This window comes from Tachypleus tridentatus, chromosome 7 (assembly GCF_004210375.1).
Source record: "Tachypleus tridentatus isolate NWPU-2018 chromosome 7, ASM421037v1, whole genome shotgun sequence".
Lineage (NCBI taxonomy): Eukaryota > Metazoa > Arthropoda > Merostomata > Xiphosura > Limulidae > Tachypleus > Tachypleus tridentatus.
The window spans coordinates 64649161-64672765 of record NC_134831.1 but is presented as its reverse complement, the minus strand read 5'-3'; the positions used below and the strand labels follow the sequence as shown (position 1 = coordinate 64672765).

General features: G+C 31.0%; 1 protein-coding gene across 1 annotated transcript; it reads left to right on the top strand.

The window, feature by feature from the left end:
* The first annotated feature begins 806 nt into the window (after positions 1–806).
* On the top strand, positions 807–23577 carry LOC143255838 (non-selective voltage-gated ion channel VDAC2-like). The gene is made up of 9 exons (XM_076512154.1): positions 807–946; positions 2208–2286; positions 3355–3489; positions 4399–4519; positions 8792–8902; positions 13842–13958; positions 15444–15594; positions 16501–16558; positions 20283–23577. Exons 2-9 carry the CDS (start codon positions 2223–2225, stop codon positions 20372–20374), a joined length of 849 nt encoding a protein of 282 aa, XP_076368269.1. The 5' UTR covers positions 807–946; positions 2208–2222; the 3' UTR covers positions 20375–23577.
* The last annotated feature ends 28 nt before the right edge of the window (positions 23578–23605 follow it).

The window sequence follows — 23605 nt, the reverse complement described above, 5'->3', positions numbered from 1 at the left end:
ATGTATGTAACAATATTGGGGAGCTGAGGGTGGCTTTCTCATTTGGGGGGGGGGGCTGAAGCCCCCCCCTGGCGCCGCCACTGAGGACATTGAAGAATAATGTGTTTTACATAGATTCACCAGGAATAGTCAAAATCAGATCATTTTATACTAAGTTATAGTGTGAAAAATCGATCCCCAGGTTAAAAGATAGGGATTTTTTAAATTGTGGGATCTTGATCTCCAAAAACTAAATACTTCTAAGTTAGGTTATAGTTAAAATGTATACCAACTTTCGTCCTAGTCTATTTTTTTCGAGAAATCTTGCTGGCAAACCTACACAGATGTGTGTGAAAACTACCTTCATTCATCTTGGATGGTGGTAGTAATGATTAAAAAAAAACAATAAGATATTTCGATCAATAAGCAATTATTCTCAAGTTCACAAATTTTAACTTTGTGATGATATTTTAATTTTATAATGTTTTACAATCTTAGCGTGAGTTAATAACCTTTTATTAACCCCTACTCGTAATAATAGTCTAATGGGAATTTTATGTGATACATATATACTTTATAACGCGGACCTTTATTCTCCCCTTGTGGCTCAGCGGCTGGTCAGAGGCCTTATAACTCTAAAATATCGAGTTTCGATACCAGTGGTGGAAACAACACAGATATCCCATCGTGTAATTTTGTACTCACAACAAACAAACAAGTAAAATAGACATCTTTCATTATAATTTAAGAACTAACTAGTATAATATTATGCTATATATATATATCATTATTTTTTTTTGTTTGTTTGTGATAAAAAGCAATATTTTCATGGTGTCACAATGCCCTTTATTTCTCCTTCTCAGAACCACGTTTCAATAGATGTGACCTTATTGGTGCTGGTAGCGAGAGTAAATTTAAAGAAGAGAACTAGTGTGCTTTAGTTTGTACTTCAGTTACTACTCACTGTGTAAGCTTTAAAACTAATTTTATAAACCACTTATAATTTTTCCATTAAATCGATAATCCTTAGTTTATTCAAAAGCAAGCTTATCATTGCAACTTATAAGATTAGTGAGAAAGCTTTAACTTTGTAAATTATAGTTATAATACTCGTTAGTATTACGACTAGTACTATGTTATATAATAATAGACTTTAGGTAAAAGTAGCTAGGCTTAACTAACGTATGATATTAAACCTATGGAGTATGCATATGGTTTTGCTATACAAAGTTGAAGTTAGAATGTAACTCACTTCCAAGTTGCAATTAAATACTACACGAAAACTGTCTGGTCAGTATTAGGCTACCGGTGACAAATACACAAGAATTTTTGAGAAACCATTAAAATGAAAATAAACCGCACATCTCAGATTTGTTTTTAAACTTTTGCTTTTTTTTTTGTTTTTAAGTTCTGATTTTATGTTTAGTATTATTTCATATATATTTTTTTTTATAAACGTTAACTGAATGTTTAGTTTTGTTGTTCATTATAAATCTATTTTTTATCTCATATGATTGTTTTTATAATGAAATGGATGTGGATGGTAAGTAGATAGTAGGTGAAAAGTTTTTCAGTGAACTTTATTGTTTTTTGCCTGAATGTTTTGAAATCAGCCCAGCTAATTTAATTTAACTGAATGATTAATGTACTGTCTATAATAAGTGTTTTTAGAATAACAAAAGTAATTAAAGCATACTTGCAGTTTAGTGTTGTTTTATCATTGTTAAGTATTAGAAACCTGTTTCTCAGATTGGGTATTTGAAACAACAATTTTTTATTGTTTATATTATTTTGATGTAACTTGTTTTTTATTTAAAACTTCACTGATATAATGATAATCACTTAAGCCTTTGTTATCAGGGATTATTTTTACAGTATAACATCACCTCATTTTCTGGGTATGGACTAGTCTCCACACTTATTTATTTCTTTGAAAGTTATAGAGATGCCTGGAGTTATAACAGCCAATACTGAGAATCTGTTGTGGTGTTTGCATCATACTGTACACAGTATAGTGATGATGATATGATTATTAATTAAGAAATATTTAGATTAGTTTTTCATTATTGCTAACATTTATAATTCTTTTGCTTTAGAATTTTGGTAGAAGTAAAACATAATTAAAAACGAATGATGGTATAAAAATTTTGTAGTCTTAAATTATTTTGCATAAATATGGTATGGTATTCATGTAAACTAACCACCTATTTCTGTGTATCTACTCTTAGCTTTGACCCACAAAAATGGCTCCACCATGTTTTGCAGACCTTGGAAAGGATGCACGTGACATATTCAGCAAGAATTATCGTATGTACAGTGAATTCCAGTGTGCTTATACAGAAATATTTCTGCAAAAGTTTATTATATGTGTATATATACATTTTTTATTTTAAGTAATATAAACTATTTTGCTAAATATTTTAAAAAATTAAGTTGTCTAAGAGAATTATGTGTATTGGTGTTACCATATACTTCTAAGAAATGAAATGTATAATTGGAAGATTAGGCTTAGTTTTATTCTGTTTTAATGCAGAGGCATATTTTTAGTGCTTTTTGTAACATTTATTCCTTGCAATTGTAGAAAATGTATATGTTATGGCTATATGTAAACATTATTCACATCTGGTACAAACTTCCCTATGTAAATAGAACAAAAATGTGTTGAAATTAATAAGATTTATCTGAAAGGTAGAGATGTGCATTTTGAATAGGACCAATATATAAATAATAAAAATTTGTATTATAAAATTAAGAAAATATATTTAATATATTACACTGTAATGGAATAATAAAGGAGGAATGTTGTACACCCATTGTTTTCTCAAATATACTATTTATTTTATTACGTATTAGGATGTTGTAATTTCATTCACCTGTGTCTGGAATATAAACTTTAAATATTAAATATGTTAAGATATTTTATGCCTTTAAGTAATTTTGTACATAATTATAATGATACCTCTCAGTAGGTGATTTTTCTTTATATATTTTATTGTGTCAATAATGAACTTACAGCAGTGTCTTAAAACTAATACGTTTCTGAAGGCATTTCAAATAGTATTGAATACATACATTTATATAAAGCATGCTGTGATTTGTAAAGTATGAACTATGCTCAAAGTTATGAGAAAAGCTATTCGATTTTGCTTTAAAAAATACATGTGGTGTGACCGAATTATTATGAATAGAACATTTAACTTGTGCCATTTTCCATAAATGACACTTTTATATTAAAACTTGAATATAATAGAGTTGTAACTGGTATTCATTATTTTATTTTACAGCAGTATTCTCATTCTTGTTTTAATTACAAAGTTAATAAAATCAAGTAATACAGAACTTATATTCATATTTAAAATATTTTCTTTTATTTAGACTTTGGTATTGTGAAGCTGGAATGTAAAACAAAGACACTCTCTGGTGTGGACTTTACTGTGAGTGGCACATCAAACAGTGATAGTGGGAAAGTTAATGGATCTTTGGAGACAAAATACAAATTAAGTGATTATGGTAATTTCTGATATTCATATCTCACTTTTGAAAGAGTTTTGTATTATTGTTCATGAGTAAAATCTTAACATTTCCACTTCATTCTGTAAGGAAATAATTAACTTATCTCTCATGTTAGAACTAAAACATAAATGATTAAAATAGATAATTCTGTTTTATAGATAGTTTTAATGGACCATTTTACTGTTCCAGAAAAAATAAATATATTTAGAACTGAAGAATTGGAGTGGAGTTAGATTTCCAAAGCTAATACACATTATCTTGTATTCAAACTTCAGTGAGTTGGAGTAGTGAAATAAAGAAATTTTACAAGTTTAAATTGGGAAAGTACAATGCAATATTTTTAATCATACAAAAAAGATAATGTCTCAAGAAATTCCCATATTATTTGATGCATATGTAAAAGAAGGTAATTAAATTATTAATCAATATTCCACCCATTTATAATTTTAATACTGTATTTATTTCTGTTTCATTAAATAAAAGCTTTTGAACAAGTTGGACATATTTTTTTCCCATGAATTTCTTTTATGATTTATTTTTCTACCACATTTTGTTTTGTTCTTTGAAAATGTTTTTGAGACTGGTTCATTAAGAAAGTATTATTTATCATTGAGGTTTCAGCACAAGGTAATTAGTATAATAATTTCTTTAAGTATTTGTAACCTTTATTTTCTTGTCTAAAGTTTGAAAAGTTTGTTTGCACGCATGCACTCATATGTTTAAACATATAAAAATACCATAGAACCTTGCTGTTATTCAAGCCTACCAGTGTATGTTTTGGACATCAAACAGTGGTTTCTATTGAAATTAGATTTACATTGCATTATAGTGAATAGGTAGTTTCTTAGATAATGCACATCATATGTAAACAAGAGAAAAGTGTTTTCTTATAATTATCATTTTTAGGCCTTACATTAAAGGAAAAATGGAACACTGACAGTACCTTGGCAACTGAAGTAACAGTAGAAGACCAGCTTATTAAAGGACTTAAACTTGCCCTTAATACCTCTTTTTCTCCACCAACTGGGTGAGTTTGTTTACAGTTATTTTGATATATTAAACTAATGCATCTATCTTCATGGTGGATAAAGCTATGTCAGCTTTTGCTATTTTATATCAATTTTTTTTAAAACAAACTTGCTAGTGTTTAGATAAGTACATTGGCATACTTTTTTTTGTAGGTGAATTAACATTCACTGATCCTGAACATTACTTTCCCATGTGAAATCAGTGTCAAACTTTAGGTATATTTACCTTTAGTATTAGCTTAATACCTGTCACTGGTTGACATAAGTCCTTTTTGAAGAGTTCACTTTTGTATTAGATGCAAATTTTATATATTTGTTGATGCTATGAAACATTTTTAATAAATAACTGACAAAAAATAGTAACATACTATGTATCAAGTTGTAGTAAATAAATTAAATAATCTACAACTTTATTCCTCTAGATACAAATTTTTTTGGTAATTCATATATGACCCACCTGCAGTGGCTCATCAGATTTTGATACCTGTAGTGGACACATCACATATAGCCTATTGTGTTGTTTTGAGCTTAACAACAAACAGAAAAAATTAATGTCTGAGTCATTTACTGAACATATTATCAGGTCATCCCATAAGTAATGGTCAAAAAATTAATACAGAAAGTAAACCATTATCTCTGTCTTTGTAGAAGGCTTTCATGACTAAGATACGTAGTAGGACGTGTATAAAAATGTTCAGGCAAATAAAAGAAAGTAACCGAACTCCACTTTTTCAGATCATTAATCAAATAAACCCTTATGATGATGAATGTGTCTGAGGAGCACATTAGGCATATAATGCTTTATGTGTTATAAAAGGTAATAATGCAGCAGAAAGAAACTATTTGAAACATTCAAGGTTTTTATGGTGCGGAGTCTCTCAATGAAAGAAAATGTTGAGGGTGGTTTCAGAAGTTCAGATCAGGTGACTACAGCATGTTCAGGTCATCCTGTTGAGTTTAATGATGACTTGCTGCTGGCTGCACTTGATGAAGATTGTGCTGTAACAGTTTAAGAACTCGCACGGAAGTTTACTTCAACTCATTCAAAAATTCACTGTTATCTGCAACAGCTTGGAAGGGTGTCAAAACTTGGAAAATGGATCCCCCATTATTTGACAGAAGCCAACCTCATAGCAAGAGTGGACATTCGCACTTCTCTGCACTATTGTGAATGTAACTCACCTTTTTTGGGTTAGTGAGGGACTATAGATGAAAAATGAATATTTTATAAAGGTGTTAAGCACTGCAGACAATGGCTCAGTGCAAGTATGCTGGCTACAGCACAATCCAAAATGGAACTCCACCCTATGAAAGTCTTGTTAAGCTTTTGATGGGATATTGTTGGTGTGATCCACTTTGAGTTGCTGCCACTTAATGTAACGATTACATAAGGCTTCTATGGTCAACACTTAGAGTGCTTGAATGTTGCACTGAAAGAAAAGAGGCTTACTTTGATCAATTGTAAAGGTGTTGTGTTACACCAGTATAATGCACGGCCCCATACAGCAAGGATCACATCTGCAAAGATTGAATAGCAAGACTGAGAAAAACTTCTACATCCTCCTTATTCTCCAGACCTTGCCCCATCTGATTATCATCTATTCCAAAGTTTGTTGAACTATCTTGATGGAAAAGAGCTTGGAACACATGAAGACGTCAAAATTACCTTCCCTACATTCTTTTCCTCCAAACCCCAAGAATTTTATAAAAGTGGCACTCAGAAGATTGTGAGTTGTTGGCAAGAAGTAATTAATAACAATAATGGAACATGCATTATTGATTAAATATTTAAAGATTTTGCTGTAAAAATACATCTCGGAACAGCTGGTATGGGTATTAACACTTTTACTGATAAGGAGAAAACAACATTTTGACCTTCCATGAAAGGTCTAAACGTTGTTCTCTTCTTATAAGAAAAAGTGTTATAACACATACCAGCCATTCTGAGATACATTTTTAATTCAAGTGGGTTTTTCATCATCAAGAATTTGGCTGTAAGTTTCTGGAGTTAAAGAGTTGACTGCTTTGAATGCAAAGTGATTTTCATGTTAAGTTTTAAAGCATATTTCTTCACCTGGAAGTTTCAACTTTAAATTTACATAGCATATAAAGCAATCCAAGCAGTTGAGGTATTGGTATTATGTTTGTTGTTTAAGCACGAAGCTGCATAATGGGGTATATGTGAGGTGCTCAATTTTAGTCTTATAAGTTTTTCTACTCTAGCTTTGGTGGCTAGGAAGAAGGAGGGGGCTTATGAGTTGTGAGTGTCAGATTTAATTTGTATTGGCAGCAAATTTGCTCATTTTGTTTTTGTGGTAGAGAGCCATTGAGACTATTTACAAGTGTTACTAATTTAGAATGAAAGGGAAAGCAACTGTCTGGCAACACCTGCCACCAACATTTTTCTTTTTGAACTGCAAATTGGAGGAAAGACAGTTATGTGGCAATAAGTATCATGCTTTGAGGGACACTGTATTAGGATGTTAATGGAATATGATTGGCCAACAGGGCCATCAATTAATTAAGTAGCAATTACCACTAGCCACCCAAAATTATGTACACTGTGGTTCTAAATTTAATATATATTTTCATCAAGATTGCCAGTCTTTTAGTAAACATTTAATAATATACATATTTGTAAGTTTCCAAACTTTTTGCTGATTCAATATGAATGAAAGCTGATTCTCGTGCTAAGAATAAAAGTTTTTCTCCATCTTAAAGTTCTCATATTTTACTTGTGTAACCTCTAGGATCTCCTAACTGACTATTAGAAGTTTTATAACCACCTTCAACTTGTACCCTTTCTCATCTGTTTACTTCTATAGTTTTACTGTTCCATACTTTGTATCAGGAATAGTAACTAATGTTTGACAAAATCTAAATTATAGTAGGAGCTCATTGGCTGTTTCTTGTAGAATTGATGGTATTCAGGTGGTTGAAGTCTTAAAAGTTTAAAAAATTTTACTTTACTGGAGGTTTTTAAATTAAGCTGAGAATTTTTTAAATTTTAGTTACTGTTGGTAAATAATATATAAAAGTATATAAAATGTACTACACATAAAAACAAAGACTTTTGTTACTTACTGAATAACCAGCCTTGTTTACACTCAAGTAACAGTGTGAACTCTATTTCTCTAAGCTTTATTTGAGACCTTACAAATTTGGCTCTCCAAAAATAAGTGATATTGCTTTTAAATATGCATTTTTAACACAGAAAATACCTCTGTCACTGAAATAGGGTATCTGACTTTCTAAGTAAGCTTTAATTAGGTTTTATAAAAATTTAGATTTTAGGAGCAGGGATGCTATATTTTCCAAGAAGAAAACTGTCTTATTTTGTGGGTGCCAAAATCAAATAGCCACAATGAACCATTATAGAGGAGCATCTCCTTTTCCTATTGGTTGTAAAGACTTTCATCACTTGTAGCAAGTTGAGTAGTAAAACTATCATAAATTGGAAAGAGAGAGAGATTCATGTTGGTAATTATATATATAGTTTGTAATTAGTTGGAAACTGCAAAAACTTGTTTTTCTTTTATGGTAAAATTGTAAAGGAAGTAGTCAGAGCTAAAACATGTCACATGACAGAAAATTGAGACTGATAGCTATCTAAGTATTTTCTTTTGAAATCAAGAAGCTAGAACTTAGTTAATACATAAATTTTAATAAGGAACTAGTTTGCTGTGCCAAGTTTATTGACATACATAGATAATAAAGTTGTTTAATAAAAATTTTAGTTAAACATTGTGAAAAAAATCAACATACCTGAACATGAAGGGTTAAACACACAACAAGTTTAACTTTTTAATAATGATTTATATTTGACTGATAATAGATGAAGATATCAGGTAAAAATGAATGCTTTTTTGGCCTTCGTTCCTGTTGTTAGCCATGCAAAGATATGTGATATTGCTTTGCAGAAAGCAGCTGTGTGTTAAAACTGTTTGTGTATTTTGAAAATGAACTTGGAGGCTTACAGTGACGAGTAAAAGGAAAGGTTAATGTTTAGGTTTGAAACTTAAAGTTCTTGGAAACTAATTTAATAGTGTTGTATTATTGATATATTTATTTATATGTGTATGTTATAGCAGACTGACCTTTCAAATCCAGAATTTGTTGCTTGTTTTCATTCTTAGTGGCAACATAAGTGTTGACTGAAAACTTTTGATAGATACTGTATACTAAATAGTGTTTAAAAATGAGTTTTCAGTGTAATATATATATACATATAGGTATGTATTATAAACAGTATTTTCATTTTTTACCAATAGAAAAAAATCTGGAATACTGAAAGGAGCATACAAAATGGATCATATCAATTTTAATACAGATATTGACTTTACCTTTGGACGACCTTTAATTCACAGTGCTGCTATTTTTCAGTAAGTTTTATTATTGTGAATATCTGGTTAGTGGATTGTATTCGTTTGTTAATCAAGTACTCAGTAAAAGTGTTATCACGTAAAATTCCACTATTTCCTACATTTGTACATAATAAACACAGTGACTTATGTGTACTGGTTGAAGGTTGAGAAAAAACAGACACACACACTCTTGCATTATTTATATGTGTACATCTTAAAGTTACAGCTGGTATATTTCATTGACAAATGGTGTGATTTTAAATTATTTTTTTGTATTTCTAGTTATTTATGAAATATTAATAAGCTTATGTGATTAAAATTTAAAATGAGTAATGGCTTAAGGTTTGATTTTCATACTAGAGATCTCAGTTGTGGTTTGTATACAAATTTTCATCATCGTTATATAGTTCTTGAAAAATTAATGTTTTCACTCAACTTACAAATTGGTATTAGGTTGGAAGTTTTCTTTATAAGTTGAATTATTCTCTTAATTTTCAAATAAAAATGTTGTTATTCTGCTGAGCTAAAACAAAATACTTATTAAATCAGGTGTAAAGAACATGGTAACTGAATGTGTAGCCACCTGTTCTTTGATTTGTCACCTTGCCATCAGAAATAATTCATGACTTAGTTTTCATCTGTAAAATCAAAAAATAAAACAGTATGAAATCTTTAATATTTAGATGTAATAACAAGTTGATTTCAACATTAAACAGTTATGTTATGAGATATCCAATACTTATTGATTTGTATAATATATTAATTTAGTAAATATTTAAAAACTTGTGCAGGCAGAGTTTTTAGTAACCGAGATGTCTAAGTGATTCTCACACAGATTTCCAAGATCACTCACAAAAGTTGCATCATGTGCGTACATTCATGAATGAGAATTTTAGTGTTTTCATGCTGGTACTGAGTATAATAATTTATATCAAATACATTTACACTGTGAGATATGTGTTAGGTACATGTGCAAAACATATATTTCAGATTGGGTTATCTCTTGGATGTCAGATGGTTTCCTGTCTGTATAGAGACCTGTCATGCAATATCTTTGAAATGAGAGAATGTTGTTGGATTGCTTTACATAATTGTGGATGAGTTGTGAAGCAGACCTTTACACTGACACAGCTTGAAATGAAAGAAACACAAATTTAATCATGTAAAGTAGCTTGTTTGTTAGGTAACACTGATAACTGGGAGTTGTTACTTATTGAATCTTTGAAGACAAATGGGGTCATTCCATGTCATATCATCCAGATTTTGGAACATTTTCCAGATGACCCCCTCAGAATGCCTTGAAAAAATTCACATATGCTCATCTACCCATATAATGAAAAATTTCCAAAGATTAGATCAATATCTCCAATAGTTTCTGATTTACAGTCCTGTAAAATTTTATTAATTTTTTTTATTTTTGGTAAATTTATTTTCGGGCAACTTTGGCTGCTGAAAGCTGCAAGAGTAATGGTGGTAGAAGGATGAAATTTGCTACACTGACTGAATTAATCTCGCAGAATTCAAAAATGGTCTCAAATCAAGTTTATCTCTTAAGATTTTCATAGTGAGGCAGTAAAATCACCTGAAAATCCAAAATCGTAAAAAGCATTGGTTTATTTAATAAGCCACAGCTCTAAGACTCAATATGACACAAAGCTGAATTTTGTTTTCAAATTTCCTATAACATATCAGTTGATATATCAGCCATTGTTGTAATTAAAAGTCTGTTAGATCTCCTGTAAAAAAATTTAGTTGCATGCAACTTTTTATGATTTAGCTAAAAATAGCCCTACTTCAGGCCACAGTTTGACCATGTCACCAGTTAGTTATTCAGCCTTTTTAGATTTGTACCATATATTCTTACATTTCTGAATATGATGTACAAAAAAAATCAGGATGGAGTTCAACCTATTTTTTGAGTTATAATTTTTTTAAATTATCCTCGGACCATATGTTGTTTACTTGAAAAAAACCTTCAATTCAGGTGTGTTACTGTGTGCAAATATATCCATACAACTTTGAAATAATTTATGAATCCCATTGAAATATTCTAATCAGCCTTTACCATATATTCTTATATCTCTGAACATGATCTTAAAAAAAATCAAGGTTGTAAAAAATAATAAATTATCAAATTTTAAGTGTCTCTGATATGTACCATTGGGCAAAGGACCACATTCAGTTCTTTCTTGTCTATCAGGAATCAGTCCTGCAGAATTGTGTAAAGTTTGATCTACTTGAGAATTATGAAAAAATACAAAACTGTAGCAGGTATTAGGTCACATCACAGCTTTATTCTACCAACAAATTGTATATGAGAAGGATATCAGATGATGATGTGTACACAGTTGTAATTGTTGGTAGTAGCAGTGAAAGTGATGCTACAGCAGCTCAAATAGGGTCTAATGATAGCAATGACAATTATCAGCCAGGGAAATATGTGGCATGTATATATGATCATGAATGGTATGTGGGAAACATAAAAGCTAGATCAAATGAACATTCCGATGTGTTTGTGTCATTTATGTAGAAATCAAGAAACGAACTGTTCTCATGCAAGGTCACATAAAGATGAAAGCTGGATTCCTTTCCAACATATTCTTTATCTGATAAGTGCACCTACCGTGCAAGGCAGTAGTGCTCGCCACTATGTTCTAAGTTAAAGTGATCTCAATATAATCAAATGCGAATGTCAGAAATGTATTCAAGCTGTATGAACAAAGCAACGTTTATTTGATGTTGTTAAGGCTAATTTATCACCAAAGCAGTGTTTGAAACATTTCATTGTCATGATTATTGCAGTTTGGTGTGACTATAATCTTTCTCGGTTATCCCCTGTTGTAGCACTGTGCTTTTTGTGTCTGATTTACTTTTGTATTTGTTATATTGTGAATCTTAAATCAGCCATATCTGCATAACTAGTTATGCCAATAAACTTGTTCAGAAATGAATTAATTCTTTCTTGTGTCTTATAACTTCAGTATTTAACATTGTGAAAGGCTGGTTAGAATATTTCAGTGGGATTCATAAACTTCTGACAGGTATTTTTCAAAATTGTATGGATATACTTGCACACAGTAACACATCTGAACTGAATTTTTTTAAAAATAAAAAACGTATTGTCAGAGGATACTTTAAAAAATTATAACTCAAAAAGTAGGTTGAAAACCATCCTGATTTTTTTGTAGATCATATTCAGAGATGTAAGAATGGTAAAAATCTGAAAAGGCTGAATAACTGGTGACACAGTCAAACTGTGGCCTGAAGTAGGGCTATTTTTAGCTGAATCATAAAAAGTTGCATGCAACTAAATTTTTTTACAGGAAATTTAACAGACTTTTAATTACAACAATTGCTGATTTATCAACTGATATGTTATAGGAAATTAGAAAACAAAATTCAGCTTTGTATCATATTGAGTCTTAGAGCTGTGGCTTATTAAATAAACCAATGCTTTTTACGATTTTGGATTTTCAGGTGATTTTACTGCCTCACTATGAAAATCTTAAGAGAGATAAACTTGGTTTGAGACCATTTTTGAATTCTGTGAGAGTAATTCAGTCAGTGTAGCAAATGTCATCCTTCTATTACTATTACTCTTGCAGCTTCAAGCAGCCACAGTTGCCCAAAAATGAATTAGCCAAAAAAAAAAAAAAAAATTACAGGGCTGTAAATCAGAAACTATTAGAGATATTGATCTAATCTTTGGAAATTTTTCATTATATGGGTAGATGAGCACATGTGAATTTTTTCAAGGCATTCTGTGGGGTCACCTGCAGCCCCCTGGATGATTTGACATGGAATGACTCAATGGTAATTGGTATTCTATGTGATTATTAGAGTAATTGGATCTCACTTGGAGTTGTAATTACATACTTATCACACACACTTCTCATATAGATTTTAAGAATGATGAAAACTGATAACTTTTATCACTTTTGTAATAAATATTTGTTAAAGTACATCACAATATCCCAGGTAACAATAACTTTGGTTTTTGCCTCCATGACATAATCATAAATGTCAAGATATTAACATGTCGAACAGATCTGAAACTAAATAGGTATCAATATGATATATGAATGCCAAGTGTTACTGGTTTAATGCATCAGCACTGTTACAATATTAACTTAAGTGTTCATCTATAGATCTTGAAAACTTCATTCTTAGAATTAAACACAAGGGTATTTCAGTCCCAGTTCTTCAAAAGTTGTGTATAAAGTACTGGAATAGTTTGTGACAAAAGTTTGTATACATGAGAATTCAGTGTTAGAAGATAACTAAATCTTATCTTAAATGTAAAATTTAATTATTTATATTAATGTAACTTGCTCAATAAAATTCAGACTATATCATCAGCATTTGATGGCTTTCTCCATTCTGTTGTTTTAAAAGTGAACTCTTAATAAAGAGAGGAAGAACTATTGATATGTTAAAACTCAGAAGTTGGTTGAAAGTTACACACTGACCTATACCAAAGTATGTATTTAATTTCTATTTAAAAATAGGTAGAAATCCATTGAACATTAGTTTTTTTTTAAGTTGATGCACATCACAGTTGGCCAACAGAAGTAAAAGTCTTTTAAAGTTTTATAAATTGTTTTAAAATATATATTACCTGTGAGAATCCCTTGGAAATTTATTAACATCTGCAAAGTTTACATAGACTGTATTAAGTTTTAGCTAGAGGTCATCAGAATACTATACATCTATTCTGAGAGTAATTTGAATGTTCAAAATGTCAAAGATAAGCATTTTGTTGTTATTAATGTCAAAAAGATAACACACTCTGTAACATTGAAATGTTTGTGCAGTTCTTGGTTTTATTTTGCATGTCATACATACAAAACCTATGGTTGTTAATTTTCTATCCTGTCAGTTAAGGTTTTTTGTTACTATGTTTTGTTAGTGATAAATGTTTTATGTTTCATTCATTCAATACCATTGGCTGTTACAGTTATCAGGGTTGGTTGGCAGGAGGGCAGGTGTCTTTCGACACCATGAAGAACATGTTGACAAAAGCCAACTTTGCCATAGGATATTCTGCAAAAGACTTTGTATTTCATACAAATGTGTAAGTATTGTTGCATATTCAGTATTGTTATAATCAGACCCAGAACTAATTTTACCTTGTTAAAAGCAAGAACCTTATAAAAATGTAATATTAAAGAATTAAAATATTGACTTTGTTTAAATTTGAGAATTGTTAAAAATGTATAGTAATTTTAGTCAGTTTTAAAAGTTCATGTGGTAAGTTTCTACAATATCATTTTTGAAAAAGAAAGAAAAGCACAAATAGATTTGAGGAAACTAAAAAATAAAGTCCCAGTTAAAAGCAGTATCAACTTGGGCAGTGTTGTTTTTATGTTAGCCTACATCATATTTGCACATCAGTGACTTCCAATTTCCTGTTATTCAATATAATAATAAGTTGGGAAACAAAGACTTACAAACATAATGAAGTGATTTGTTTTGGGGAAACATTTTACATGTTTCAACAGAACATTGGTCTATCTTTTTAAGCAGAAGACAGGCTAATGTTCTTTAAAAAATCTAAGGTGGTTTTCCAAAGATAAGTTACTTCATTATACTTATAAATCATTGTTTGCCATCTTGTTGTTATATTAGCATAATGTGCTACCACACTCAAGTATGTTTTTCAGTATGTGTAGTAATTCACTTAGGCTGACTAAACACGATTATCTGATAACTTCGAGACATTGGTAGAAAAATTGTACTTTAGGTTAATGTTACCAATTTAATACAGGTAAATTTATTAATATTTAAAACTTGTACAGCTGTGTAATAAAAACTATATTAACACTGTTTTGAAGAATGGTAGTTTGTGAAAAAATCATGAAGAGATATATTTCTTCCAATTGCTGAAAAAACAAGATTATAATGCCTTTTATAAACCAACCCTTTTGTACTGTTTGGATTACATACCATAGCTAATATTTTTTACTATGTTGCTACCTTTTAAAATAGTTACTCCTTCCAATTCAGAATTTCAAGGCACGATACTAAATGATACTAAAACATGCTACCTGAAAAATCTTTCATCATAATTCAGGTTTTATGTTTTTTCACTAGATTGAAGAAAATTGTACCAAGCATTTTATTGCAAACTGAAAAGTTACTAAAAACACTGAAATTATAATGAAATGTAAAATTTGTTTAAATAAGTCTTTAAGAGGGTGGAGTTTGAGGATTAATTTGCGTGATACATTTTTTATTGTGAAGTTTGACACTTAAAGCAGATGGTGTAAGTTTTGTAATGTATGTAATGCCTTACTGTTTGTGTCCTGTATTTAAATGGAACATAATTTCAGCTACTAAACACTGAATTCTTACTATTAAAGTGAATAAAAATTGCACATTTTAATTAGTTTTCTATATTTCTATTGACCACCTTACTATTTACTGTGTATAGAATAAATGTTATCTTGGTTAAGAACCACTTAGATTCAAAACACTTGACCAAGTTTACCAGATTCTTATTACATGTGCTGTAAAGATAGAATACCCTTTTTCATGATGAAATTTTATGATTGTAAAGGAACAACAGCCAAGAGTTTAGTGGTTCTGTATACCAAAAGGTGAATGACAAAATGGAAACAGCAGTCCAGGTGTCCTGGAATGCTGGAACTAATGCCACATCATTTGGTTTGGGCTGTATTTACAAAATGGATAACAATACCTCCATGAGAGTAAGTAACATGTCGTACAATACAAATTAGTCTTTCTGGATGGGACATTTAGACAATATTCTTGAAACTGTATCTGTTTAGGAAAAGTTTTGGAAAAAGTTTTAAGCTGATAGCTTGCTAGACAGATGCAGTTCATTAGCAATGCCTTTCAAGGGAATAAATAGATTTATCCTTTTATTGCAGACAAACAAATTTTAGTTTGGTACCAATTTTTAGTATAATTTCCCACAATGTAGTAAATTAGGAAACCTATAATTAAAATCTTAGTTTAATATTTAAACCAGTCAAATAATTTTTGGACTTTAGTTTTGAAATATATCAAGAGATTAGGAACTGAATTTAGATGAAATGTTTCATACTAATGGAGTAAGATTATGTTTACTAAGGCAGAAAGAAGATAGTGCAATACATTATCTTTGATCTGTGGTTTTTGAAAGTTCAGAAAAAAGGTTAGCAGCTTTCTTTATTTTAATTGAAATAATATATTTTATTTTTTTATAAGTACTATCAGGTTGCAAGGTTTTAAGTTGGTTAACAGATAAGGAACATAATAAAAACAAAATAAAAATGTATGTTTAAAAAACAAAAAGATATTTGTGAAATTTTCATTATTTTTAAAATCATGGTATAAATGCAGACATATCATAGAACTTCTTCAAAAAACACTACAAAAGATAAGGGATATTGAACGTGTGTTAGTTTTTGGATATACAAGGATGTTAGAATGTTCATCTTCAAACAAATTCGTATTTACCACATGGTGTGAAATGTACAGAATGTATGACACTAAAAGGTTATTTAGCCGTCTATGTCAAAACAAAAGTAATGATATATATTAACTTCTAATAAGTTTCATGTAGATTAGTTTCTAAAAGTCTTGATAAAATGTATTGTGTTTTTTTTCAGGCTAAAATAAACAACAACAGCCAAATTGGCTTGGGCTTTACACACAGGTTAAGAGATGGTAAGTCCTTAATAATAGTCAAATAAGTATCAGTAGTTCATTTTTTGTAGCATATTTAAATGCTAATGTAATGAAAGATGCTGGTCACTTCTTGAATAGATAGTTTTTTTTTTATTGCTTTGTTGAAGCTTTATAATGTAAAAGGTATATACAGTCATGTGAAAAAGTTAGGACACCCTATGAAACCCTGTGTATTTTTGTAACATTTTTGGATATATAGATATTTAATCTCAATTTCAACAATACTGAGAGATTATAAGAATATAACTAAACAATTAAAACTGAAGAAAAGACTTTTCAAGATCTTCTCTAAATGTAATTCTACAAAAATGCATATTCTAAGGAAAAAGTTAGGACACCCTACCCCCTGATAGCTAGTGTTATCCCCTTTGGCTGAAATAACTGCAGTGAGATGCTTCTTGTAGCCATTTACCAGTCTCTAACATCAATCTGAAGAAATTTTGCCCCACTCCTCAATGCAGAATTCTTTCAGTTGTGAGTTGTTTGAGGGGTTTCTTGCATGTACAGCCCGTTTCAGGTCACCCCACAGCATCTCAATGGGATTAAGATCTGGGCTTTGACTTGGCCATTCCAGGACTTTCCATTTCTTAGTTTTCAGCCAGTCCTTGGTGGATTTGCTGGTATGTTTTGGGTCATTGTCATGTTGCAGGGTCCAGTTCCAGTTCAGCTTTAATTTTATGCAGATGGCCTCACATGATCCTCAAGCACCCTCTTATACACAGTAGAATTCATGGTGGATTCTGTGATTGTGAGCTGTCCAGGTCCTGCTGCAGCAAAGCAGCCCCAAACCATGACACTTCCACCTCCATGCTCCACAGTTGGTATGAGGTTCTTTTCCTGGAATGCTGTATTTGATTTATGCCAAACATGTCCTCTGTTCTGGTGTCCAAATAATTCAATTTTGTACTCATCTGTCCAAAGAACATTATTCCAGAAGTCCTGGTCTTTGTCTACATTTTCTCTGGCAAATTTCATTCTGGTCTTCATGTTTTTCTCAGAGAGCAAAGATTTCCTCCTTGCACACCTCCCATGCAAGTTAAACTTGTGCAGTCTCTTTCTGATTGTAGAGGCATGCACTTTCACATCAACAGTAACCAGAGCCTGCTGTAGGTCTCATGATGACATGTTAGGGTGTTTGGAGACCTCTTTTAGCATCTTGCGGTCTTCTCTCAGGGTGAACTTGCTTAGACAGCCAGACATGGGCATGTTGGCAGTTGTTTTGAAAGCCCTCCACTTGTTTACTATTTTCTGGACAGTGGAATGGCTGATTTCAAAATCTTTTGGGATCTTTTCAAATCCCTTACCAGACTCACAAGCTGCTACAATTTTCTTTCTGAAGGCCTCAGACAATTCTTTTGCTCTCACCATGGTGCTCACTCTTTCTTCAACAGTCAGGAGCACACCAAACTAAATGTCTGAGGTTTAAATAGGGCAAGCCTCATTCAAAATGCTGAGTAATGATCTTCTAATCATGTGCACCTGGTGTGATATACCTGTGTGTGAGTTGAGCCATTTTAAGTGGAAATAAATGTGGGGGTGTCCTAACGTTTTCCTCAGTTAGAATATGCATTTTCTCATAAGAAGGATCCAAGCCTGTATTGATGCCAAGGGGTCACTTTCAACATTGTTTATAATTGTCATGCATATTTACCTCCTCTATTCTATATTGAAACATGCCTGTTAATAAATATATTAGTGCACAGTGACTTTTCCAACACCCTGTAGTACACAGTATCTTTCACATGTATATCCAACTGTATGGAATATCTGGTCTGATAGCAATGAAAAGACTACATAAATGTTTCATGAATCACATGATTCTGTGCTTCAAACTACATTGCTCATAATAATCACACATGATAAAGCCAGAAAATTTGCCTCTTACATAGTTATTATCATTATCAATTCTACAATACAAAAACTTGGAGGAATCCGATTGTTAAAAAAACATTGAAATATATTCATAACTGAAAGATATTTCTTGATTGGCTACAAGTATTCTTGCCATAGAACATTTAATGGACCTCCAGTTTTAATGTTCTCTTCTTGAAATTTCTGTGCTGGAAATGCATGTCATTTCTCAAGTGTTGAACTTAATTTTTGGCAGTGGACTTGTGCTGTAAACTTCTCTCATACTTGGTTAAAACTTGGTTTCAAGTTTTAAGTAACTGTTTTAGCAGGATTAAAATGAATAAGAAATTGAAGAGGGGTAGTGCTTTAGGTTCAAGCAGTAGACTGTTTCAAGTAGCCAACTTTATTTGCATAGTATTGATTACTTTTTATACAGTTGTTATATACTTTTACATCTATTTGCTGGATACATTTGTGCAAATCTAGGAATTTCAGATGTCAACTGTTTGTAACATTTCAGTTGTTTTGGCCAAAACTCTAATACATTAGAAGTTTCATACTTGAATATGTAAACATTCTATATTACTGAGACACAAACAGAAAAAAATATAAAAATTCATTTGAGTTACTGCAAGTTACAGTTGATGTTTACTAAATAGCCAGTGATGATTTCTAATTATGCAGAGAGCTGGTACTGTTGAAGCATTGAACAAAACATAATGCTGATTCTAACAGAATTTACTTTTCGAGTATCAGTGTGATTTGTGAAGTCAGATTTTAAGGTTCTTCAGACTTCTTTCTGTATATTTCACAGTAATTAACTTTGCTTACAGTTATCATCCCTATATATTTCATTCAGCTCTTTGTTGTTTTGGACACAAAGGTTGTAGTTTGAGTAGTAGTTTAATTATTAAAAAAACAACAACAATAAAACTAAGTTCAAGAAGGTTTTATAGAAGTGAATAAAAATCCTATAACCTGGGCTCTTTTGAAAACACTCAAGTGGTAGTTAAAAGATGTTTTTAAGGACATAGACCCCACTTTTGCAATAATCTAGACACTGTTTAAGTGTCACATTCATTTGCTCATTCAGAATATTGTTTGTGGTTGAGAGGAGGTACATATCAACCATTTACATTTTCTAAAAGTTTGTAAAATTTCATAAAAGTAAACCTAGTAAATTTGGACCTATAGTAAACAGTATGGTGTCAGTTCAGTAGATCAGTGCTATGCATGTAGGGTTTAAAGACCAGTGTCAGTCTTGTGCCCAACAGATGCCTCTCCCATTGTACCATTATAAATTTCTTAGCAGCTGCTGTTGTCATGTTTCCCTCAGTTCATCAGTAATAAGTTTATAGACTTCAACTAAAATCCTGGTATTCATTCCCAATGGTGGACAGAGCACAGATAGCATGTTGTGTAGCTTTGAACTAACAAGACAAAAGGCTGTTCCTTCATCAGAAATATTTTTCCCTTGGTTCCAAAACACTGCCTCAAGTTTTTATGTATGTAAAACTTCACACAAACATTAAGTGTAATACATGCTAAGACAGCAGCTGTATGCATAATAATGTAATTAGAGAGACTTGTAGAAATAAGAAGTAATTCGTGTTATTAGATTAAATTCATGCATGCACCTAAGTTATGTTGAAAGCAGATTAATATATTGTTCTGATTAGAAACATAAAAACTTCAATCTTTTGCACATAGATGCATTATTATTATTTACCTAGAAATATTAATTAGAATTAGCTTTTCTTACATATGTTTTCACATATGAATATCAGAAGTGTAGATTGAATAAAATGTTAGAATGTGAGTTTTTAATTACTGTTTTGTTTAATTTTATTAGGTGTTCAACTGACATTATCAACGATGCTTGAAGGTAAACAATTCAATCAAGGAGGTCACAAACTTGGTATTGGGTTGGACCTAGATGCGTAAGTGTGGTTCATAGTTTAACTGAGCCTGTGGACTGAATTATTTGGGATAGAGAAGCCCATGGAATCTTTATTCAGGCTGCATGCTATAAACCACAAATTACATAATCTTGTAGTTTGGTATGTTAGTTGGAAATGATCAAAGAATTATGGACACATTACCCACATTGATAGGTGGCTTAGTTTTTATAGTGAAACAGAATCATTCCTCATTGGCCCACATTATGAAGAAAAGAACAAATCCTAAAAAAAAAGTAGGTTAATTTATTTATTAGTTTAGGAATTAATTTAAATGGACATATATAAAGTGACAAGTTCTTTTTAAATAAAGGTATTAACGTGAGAATAAATAAATAAATAATAGTTACAAGTGAGGAAAGGATAATTTAACTAATGATTTCATAATAATGAAAACAACCACAGTATGTTGTAATTGAAAATTATGCAATAAAGCAGATTGTGAAATGAAAATGTTTTATGGGGGTTTTTTTGTACTTCAAAATTTATCTGCCAAACTATATTTGTAGAAAATATTAAGTATAAAAATGTTCACCTGAATGTGTAAGTTAACTTTTGTTGTTATTTAAAAATGCATTGTCTCTTGTAATTTTATTGTGTGTTATTTAAAACTGTTTGATTTACAGATAATTCTACAAAATTAAAGATAATAACCATAATATTTGTTTATGCTTCATAGTTTACTGATGGTAATATATGCTTATAATGTTTTGTTATTTCATTAAAATTGAAATTGTATGATAACTAACACTATTGAAATGTAGGAGATTTGCACTTAATGTGTTAATTTGACTGTTCCTGTTAGCAGCATGGTAGATAAAATTCAATTAAAAGCCAATTTCATTTCCTTAGCATTTAAGCTAGACTCTTCATTAAGTAATTCCTGAAAACTCAATAGAATTAAACTTAACAGAATAAAATATTGATTTTAAATAGTACACTTAATTGGATGGGATTGAACATTGAATGTACTAAAATACTGCATCTAAAACATTGCTCAAATAAAGGATGAAAAAAAATCTGAATATTTGACTTCAGGCAAGAGATAAATTATGAATGTAGGACAATAAACAGTAATGTATTTGTTTTAAAAATAATTGTTTCATATTTTATGTAAAATATTTTTTTTATGAAACCATAAAAACTGGAGGATGTGAATAAAATCAGTGTGAGATGATGCTTCTTCTGACAATAGATGTTGTGATGCAGATTTATTTGTAATGATTCATAATTTATCATCTGTGTTCATGGAATCCTTTGGTGACTTTGCAGTCTATGGTGCTTATGAACAGTAAGTTAAAAAGTCTCAAGTAATTGTTTCTTTTTAAATTTTGTGTGAAGCTGAACTAGGGCTATCTGCACTAGCTGTTCCTAATTTAACAGCATGAGACTTGTAGGAAGTCAGCTAGTTATCACCACCCACTGCCAACTCTTGGGCTATTCTTTTTACCAATGAATAATGGGATTGACCGTCACTTTATAATGCTCTCATGGCTGAAAGGGTGAGCACGTTTGGTGTGGTGGAGATTTGAACTCCCTACCCACAGATTGCAAGCTGAATGCCTCAACTACTTGGCTATGTCACAAATAGAAAAGATAACAGATGATTATGAAAGTTTGATGTCAAACCAGTCTTTGTTTCCATGATCATTGTGTAATTATCCATATTTTCAGGTGTTACAGTGTGATTTCAGGAACAGGTCCTGAAGAGTAGACAAGGCGTTTGTTGTTATTTTTGGAATTAGCATAAACACATAGTATGTGTGTGGGAAACCACACGTTTTTTATTGAAAATAGCTGATCTTTGAATTTCACTGTATGTTATAAAAGTTATGTATCATAATTTTTGTTGTAGTGAAGCTTGTGATTGTATATGTGACTTGTGTACAATAGTAGTTAGATAATCATGAGAAGAAGTAGGCTATATCTGTGGATTTGGAGAAGTCAGTATTCTTACTACAAGTGCACTATAAAAACATACTTGGAAAGATGTATACCCACATAGAGTTGAAGGTGAGTGGTTTGGTTTTTGAATTTTGTGCAAAGCTACATGAGGGCTATCTGCACTAGCTGTGCCTAATTCAGCAATGTAAGACTAAAGGGAAGGCAGCTAGTCATCATCACCCACTGCCAACTCTTTTATTAAGGAATAGTGGGATTTACTGTAACATTATAAAACCCCCATGGCAGAAAAGGTGAGCATGTTTGACGTGAGGTGCATTTGATTGCAAATCGAGCTTCCTAACCACCTGGCCATGTCAGTCCAGAAGGTGAGTGACAAGAATAAAAGAAAACCCTTAAGTGCTAAATGGCATTTAAAAAGTGTTGAAAGTTAAAGATTTTAAATTCTCTTTCATTGTCTAGTAATGTACCTAAAAATTCTAATAACATACATTCCTTACAAATTAGCAATGAGAACTTAAAAATATACACACAACCATCATCTTCAAGAAACAGCCCTTTATAAATTATGTGAACAAAAATGTCTTTTTGGATTTCCTTGTGAGAGATCATGTTAACATGTGAAGAGATGGATAATTGCATTATGGAGCATTTGTGACCTTTATGACCTATTATACATGGGAAAGATGTGTCACCATGTTTGTAAAAGATTCCATGTTACATAAGACAATATTTATGGTAACAAGTAACCCTGTATCATGAATTTCTGTGAAAAGATGCCATGTTTTATATTTCAAAGGTCTACCCCTATTAACCATTGTTTGTGTAAAGATGATTGTCATCTATGCCATTGGCCCTCTTTTACATGTTGGTTTAAATGAAACATTTAATAATAAACTTTCTCTTTTCTGGACTTCTATTCACATTTCTTTAACTATTATTTTTATATATGACTGCTGTTCTTAATGATTATGTTTTATCTACCCCAATATCTGATATTAATAATAGTAATATTTTTACACATACAATTCTACTGTATGCACCACACAGTAGTTTCTGTTCCATTAAAGTCTACTAGTAATGTTTAAACACAAAATGAAGAAGTTCTGGGATTGAAATATTATAGAAATTAAGATTGGTCTATTGTTTTTTTGTGCAGCTTATCCCCCATTTTTTCATACACTTGTTAATTTACTACTACAGGGACACAAGTACTGTGAGGTAATTTACTAACAGTTTCTTGGTTTATTTCAAGAGAACAGTTAAATAAATGAATAGAAAAATAAATTGTGTGTGTGTGTGTGAATTACACAAA

Bases quoted from the DNA above. Each gene is read 5' to 3' on its own strand.
- LOC143255838 (XM_076512154.1), top strand. From the start codon at position 2,223: ATGGCTCCACCATGTTTTGCAGACCTTGGAAAGGATGCACGTGACATA. The intron at 2,287-3,354 runs GTATGTACAGTG...TCTTTTATTTAG, and splicing joins CATATTCAGCAAGAATTATC to ACTTTGGTATTGTGAAGCTG. The intron at 8,903-13,841 runs GTAAGTTTTATT...TGGCTGTTACAG, and splicing joins CACAGTGCTGCTATTTTTCA to TTATCAGGGTTGGTTGGCAG.